General features: G+C 34.0%; 1 protein-coding gene across 1 annotated transcript; it reads left to right on the plus strand.

Moving 5' to 3' along the window:
• Window positions 1-5666: 5666 nt before the first annotated feature.
• On the plus strand, window positions 5667-6557 carry LOC121465547 (taste receptor type 2 member 120-like). The gene has a single exon (XM_041678772.1). The coding sequence runs from the start codon at window positions 5667-5669 to the stop codon at window positions 6555-6557; it is 891 nt and encodes a 296-aa protein (XP_041534706.1).
• Window positions 6558-7059: the final 502 nt, after the last annotated feature.

Genomic DNA, 7059 nt, shown 5'->3' on the forward strand with positions numbered 1-7059 from the left:
CGAGGTTATTGTTGCTTTACTAATCATCATCAAACATAATTTGAGCACTGTGTTATAAAGGGTGAGGTCAAAACTGATTTTGAGGAGAATCTTATTACTCCACCAAACAATTCAGAACCATTGATATACTTAATTTCTGTGGGATAATGCTTTATACACTGTAAAGATCTGTCACTTGTGTTGGTTTAATAAAATATTGATTGGCCAGTAGCCAGGCAGGAAATATAGATGGGGCAACAATACCATGAGAATTCGGGGAAGAGGAAAGGCAGAGAGTCAATCACCAGTCTACATTTAATATCATTAGCATAGGCTGGAATCAGTCACAGCAGATGGTGGAACAAGAACTGAAAGCTAGTTTGCTAGCATGCAAATAAGATATATTCTGTTTCATGTTTTTTTTTTTTTAGCATTTTGCCTTGCTTCATAGAGAGGGGATTTGAATTCACCAAGATTAAATACTACTTAGTAAAATAATATACAAAAATATTTAACATGATACATGGATCTTGGTCATCTGTAGATGGCTTGAGGGTTTCATTGGTACTGTGGTTTACTTCAAAGAAAACTTTAGACCTCTGGAGAAAGATTTAGAATACCTCCTCTGTAAATTTTCTATGATTTTATCATTGAAAATTCCTTGATTTTCAATCAGGAAGAAAAGTATTTCTCCATATTATGTTTAGACAGCTAGTCTTTATTCTTACCTCCAAGTCATAAAGACAGACGCACACAGAATACACAGCCTTCCATGTGTTTCCTTTGGGATCTGAAAAACCTTCTAAAGAGAAATGAGTTCTGATTATTTAATTTTAAAATAAAAGTATGTTTTGGAGCATGTTATTTACATTCATTTCTTTCGGAACTGGTTTCTTTTTTATTTTTAATTTTACACACCAACCACAGTTCCTCCTCTCTTCCCTCCTCCTGTTCCCCTCCTACCAAACGCTGCCATCCAATACTCAGAAAGGGTAAGGCCTTCCACTGGAAGTCAATAAAATCTGGCATATCAAGTAGAGTTATGACAAATCTCCCCTCACCCCCAACACTGCCCATATGAGGCTGAGCAAGGCATCCCTCCATAAGTAATGGACTCATAAAAGCCAGTTCAGGTGCTGGGAATAAATCCTGATCCTACTGCTAGTTGCCCCACAGACTACCCAAGCCACAGAACTATCACCCACATTAAGAGGTCCTAGCAGAACTGGTTTCTTAACCCACACTTATCAGGCACCATCCTCTATTTAGTATTTAATTATCATTTATTAATAATATTCTGGAAAAATGCTCAATAACAAAGTCCCCCATGATTGTCATTAGAATTGCCTTAGGAAGCTTATACTGTCTACCGCAGTTCACAGTATATATTTATTTTTGTTCAGATTATTTTCTTTGGAGAAATGTGCTTATGAATAGATATTGCAATATACAAAGAAGTAAGATTAACAAATAAAATTATACAAATGCTGAACATGATGTTAACATATAACTACCAGCAACAGCTAATCAGAATATGACATTTGCAATTTTTTCTTGTTTGTTTATTAAGGCAGTGTGCTATGCAGCTCAGCCTGATCTTGAACCTACTATAGAGCAGAGGATAAGGACCTTGAACTCCTAGTCCTCCTTCTTCACAACCCAAGTGCAGGAGTTACAGGCACATTTCTCCAAAGAAAAAAAAGTTTTGTTATGCTCATTTGAATTTTTATGAGCTTTATTTTGCTGCATTTTTGCATGAGCTAATACCACTCATAATTTTCAGCATCTCTCAATCCTGGCATTTAAGTAAGATTGCAGAGTGAGAGAAAGGAATCTTTCAGTACTTCTAGTTACTTTGATGTGACTTCCTAGAAAACCCATCTACAGTGACAAAGAATAGATATGTATTTGCAGGAAATGGGATGAGGTGAGAGTTTCTGCTATGGTTTCTGACTTTGGTGATGGATACATGAAAGTATAACACTCTTAAAACTCACATAAGTTTCTAACTTAGGTGTTTTTCAATGATTGTTTAAAGAAATATATGCAATAGGTCTAGAAAAAAATATCAGGAAGACAATGGAGAAAGTGGAAGGGAGGGAATGGTGGAGAGGAGGGTGGAAAACTGTGGTGAATATGTAAAGTAAATTAATTTCATAATAATAATAAATTTATAATAAAAAGACTAATCTCAAAGAAAAGATCAGTCTTGACCTTGTTGAAATACTAGAGCATTCTACATAAACATTAACAAAATGCAAATTATCATCACAGTTAGTTAATATTTGAATATTTAGATTATCTTATTATGAAGACAAAAGTAAGACAAGTACATACTTAAAGACAGAAGCTATTTTGTTTCTATCTGCACAAGAAAACATAAATAGAAGCTAAAAATATAAAGTGTTTAAAAGACAGGGTTTCTCTGTAGCTTTGGAGCCTGTCCTGGAACAAGCTCTTGTAGTCTCAAACTCACAAAGATCTGCCTGCCTCTGCCTCCTGAGTCCTGAGATTAAAGGCATACGCTACCCCTGCCCAGCTAAAATATAAAGATTTTTGATGCTTCAGTAATGATGCTGGCTTTTTAAATCAGAAATCAAGAAAAAAAAATGTGAGCTATGTATCTTTTGTACATCTATAAATCAGGCACAAAAGTAATAGAAATGACAACTTTTAATGTAAGAAACCAAATTTCTATTTCTCTCTCTCTTTTTTGTTGTTCCCTGGATTTTGCTCTCTGTCCATTCTTTTGCTGTTGATGTTCCATCTGAATCAAGGACAGTGTCTGCCTATTCTGAAGGTAACTGCTTTAACTTTGCTGACATCTGCACACATTATTCAATACAATTCTTAAAAATTCAGAACCTCATTGCTTTACAGGGAAATAATTACTCTACATATGTGTGTATGGTAAGAGTTTATAAAAATACAGATATCTACCATATAAGTATCACAAAGACCTCTTATGTTCTTATGAGGTGGTTCAAACTTCTTGTGCATGTTATTGGAATTTTCTACCACTAAACTGCATGTTCAGGATACAATATTCTTTTTAAAATGGTTATTACAGTTGCCCACTTTTTAAAATCTTTATTTTATTAAAATAGCCCAAAACAAAAAGAGATAAAATGTGGAACATGTATTTTCCTACAAATATATGGATTAATTCAGGACACTAAAAACAAGAAAATCTATTCCAAGTCAAGTTTAATGGGTGTTTATAACAAATTTATCTATGAATAAAGAAATTTTCATTTCCACAAGCAAAGTTCTAAATTATTGAAAATTTATCAACAATATCCATAGGTTATGTGTTCCCTCTCTGTTTTACTTTTAGAATCTAAGGTGTTTGAAAATTTTTACACTTCATTAACCTTTATTCTGCTACTCAATTAATATTAGTATTAAATACACATGAGCCCACAAGTTTATATTCAGTGTCTATTACTCAAATTATAATGTTTTTAGTTTCTACTATAAATTGGTTTCATTCCATACTAAAAAATATTGGCATATGGTTAAATAATATATTGAAAACATGTCATTTACCTAAATATATTCAATTAAAAGATTATAACCAATTGAAGTTTATATATATATATATAAACTTTAAATATAATATAAACATCTGCAAATATAATATAGTTGTATGTATTTGACAACCACCAATTAATATGTGCATGTATTCCTACTATTATGTAAATCACTTATTCCTGTGAATTATAAATACACATGAAGAACTCATGAATCTGAATCTGTTAACCTAGATGGCATCATTGGAGCACAGTGTGCTCCTGATTCTGAGTAATTAAAATACATGTAGACTAGCCTTCCATGTGAAATAGTAGGTTATGTGTATTTGATATAAAATAATCTATATTTTGTATTTTATTCATTATCATTAATTTTAGAGAAAAAGTCTAGATTAAGGCACAGAATAAATGAATAATGTTCCTTGTTATGAAACTGTAAAACCAGTTTCATATACATTCATTATTCCAGACACCAATTTGTAGGTTTATTAGCCCATTTAAAGCAGGAGTATGGAGTATAAATACAAGGCCACTAACCACCAGAGGCCAGAGTTTCAGATACCCTGAAGCTGGAGTCACAGGTGGTTTTGAGCCCGAGTGATGTGATTACTACTAGGAGCTGACTTATATTTCATGAGCTATTTCTCAAGCAACTACCCTCAGCTTTTAATTTAAAGAACTTTTTTCATTTATTTTACATAAAGATTCCCCTTACTTTTCTCCTCCCACTCCTTCCCCTTCCCATCTACCCCACCCCCCATCCACTTCCTATTCATCTCCCTTGAGAAAGGGACATGCCTTCCATGAACTTGCACAAAGCATGGCATATCAAGTTGAATCAGGATTGAGTACCTACCCTTGAGTAAAGGCTCGGCAAAGCAATCCAGCATGGGGAACAGGTTATCAAAAGCCAACTAAGTGCCAGGAAGAGGTCCTGCTCTCACTGTTTAAGCAGCCTTGCTAATAGGCCAAGCTATAAGATTGTTAGTTACACACATGTACAGGGCTTAGGTTGGTCCTGTGCAAGCTTCCTGACTGTTAGCCCAGTGGCCATGAGCTCCCATGAGCTCAAGTACCCTTAGTTTTTTATGAGATGAGATATGAATGTGTAAATCTTTTCTTATACTTTCACTGTCCTCCCCTCATTCTCCCTAGTGTTGGGAACACAGTGAGAATCATGTTCAAGTTGATTTCTGTTTTTTTTTTTTAATTACAAACATCTTTGACTAGAATGGGACAGTATCTCAATGCAGTTTTGGTTTTCATTATATAGATGACTAAATATTAAAACATATTCTTTAATTGTATAAGAAGTATTATGAACTTTCAAATAATTTTAATCAAGTAATACTTAAGAGTTTTAGAACATTAAGATTGGGCTTGAAATCAAAGTGGAGAAAGAGATTTATAATCCTAGATGAGATCCCTGAGATACACTTCATTTTGAAAATCATAAGACAATAATCCTTCCATCTATGTAGTGTACTATATGTGCATGTTTCCATATATATGTTGTGTATATAAATATTCATTCTTATGAGTTGACAAAGAATCAAGTTAAACACAGATATTTGTTATCAGAGAGCAGTTTTCAAGGAATGTTCACCTTTTTGATGTTCCCCAGAAATCCTTGGATCTTATGATATGTAAATTTAAGACTCTTTGCTTATGAATTTTGTATTAAAATAAATGATTTCATACTCTAGATGAACAAAGTTTCAAATGAGTGGCACCCCCTACATTCTTTACAATCTGAGTTCTAGAATTTTACTAACAAATCAAGCTGAGTATGGCAGTTGATATATGATTAAAGAAGGATCAAAATTTTAAACAATGGAACATAATTTGTATTTATTTGCCTGCTAGCAAATAGGAATTGGTGTGTTTTCCAATAGCAGCTCTGAAATACACTACTCTATGGCAGAGGCACAAAAGTATGTCATTAGAGACATTATGGTAAAATAAATTTCCATAAACATGAATTTGAATTCATCCATTATCACACCACACTGAGATTCTAATTGACACATTTTAAAAGAAGCAAGAACTCTAGTATACATTCAGTGAAGAGCAAATATAATTATATCTTTGTATAAAAAGAACCATAAGCAGTGAAATTAAGCTTGCCCATTTTTTTTTTCGGTTTGGTCAGACATGATGAATTTACTGGAATGGATTGTCACCATTATAATAATGACGGAATTTCTCTTAGGGAACTGTGCCAATATCTTCATAATTCTTGTGAACGCCAGTGACTGTATCAAGAGAAGTAAAGTCTCCTCCGCTGACAGAATCATAACTGCTCTTGCCGTCTCCAGAACTGGTATACTCTGGGCAATGTTAATGAACTGGCATTCATCTGTGTTTACTACAGATATATACAGTGTACAGAAAAGAGTTTGGTGTCGCATAATATGGGAGGTAAACAACCATTTTAGCAATTGGTTTGGGACTATACTCAGCATGTTTTATTTGTTCAAGATAGCCAATTTTTCCAACCCTCTATTTCTTCACCTAAAAAGAAAAACTGAGAAAGTTCTCCTCATGATATTTTTGGGGACCTTCCTGTTTTTGGTTTCATATGTTGGGATGATAAACATCAACACGATTGCTTGGGTGAATGATTATGAAGGAAATGTGACTTTGAAGAACAAACTGAAGGACATCACAGGCCTTGCAAACTTACATCTCTTTGGCATGATAAATATCATACCACTTTGTATATCACTGACTTGTGTTCTGCTCTTAATCTACTCCCTAGGCAAACATCTCAGGAATATGAAATACCATGGCAAAGGATGTCAAGATACCAGCACCACAGTCCACATAAAGGCCTTGAAAACTGTGGTCTCCTTTCTCTTGTTATATGCTACATACTCTTTCTGTGTGGTTATAGCAGGTTGGAGTTTACATAACGCACCAGTCTTTTTATTTTCCATAACAATTGGTGCCATCTACCCAGCAGGTCATTCTTTTATCTTGATATGGGGAAACCAGAAGTTGAAACAAGCCCTTCAGTTGTTTCTGAAGCAGGTGAGATGCTGACTGAAAAAAAAAAAAAGAACTCTCATGTCTATAGATAAATAACAGAGATATGGTATCTTCTAGCCTAAAAGACCCAGTGGAAAGAGTGACTCTGTTCTCTCCACTACTATTTTCAGAATATAAGTTATTAAAAACATTCTAAAACCATGCTCAGGAAAGTCTCTTCCCTAAACCTGCTAAATAAGATATGTGGATACATTTTGGTGAGAACCATACAGACAAGAAAGATTGAAAAGAGCATTTCCTTAATCGCTGCTGCCTCACATACAACCTGGATATAAAGAATATAAGAATATAGAAAAAAATGAATAACTGTGAAGCCATGTGTATTATTCTTTTTTATTCTCTGGTTTACTTACAATTGGTAACAAGGGGATATGTGATTCCACTACACTGTTCATTGCCATGATGAAAAGTGAGTTCAGACTGCGATGCTTCTGCCATTTGTAGATGCAAGAATATTGAATTCTAAATTATAGAGCAAAAGTGCATATTTAAAACA

Source organism: Microtus oregoni, unplaced genomic scaffold (assembly GCF_018167655.1).
Source record: "Microtus oregoni isolate MIOR12 unplaced genomic scaffold, Mior012 000002F_ref0000024, whole genome shotgun sequence".
In the NCBI taxonomy this organism is placed as follows: Eukaryota; Metazoa; Chordata; class Mammalia; order Rodentia; family Cricetidae; genus Microtus; species Microtus oregoni.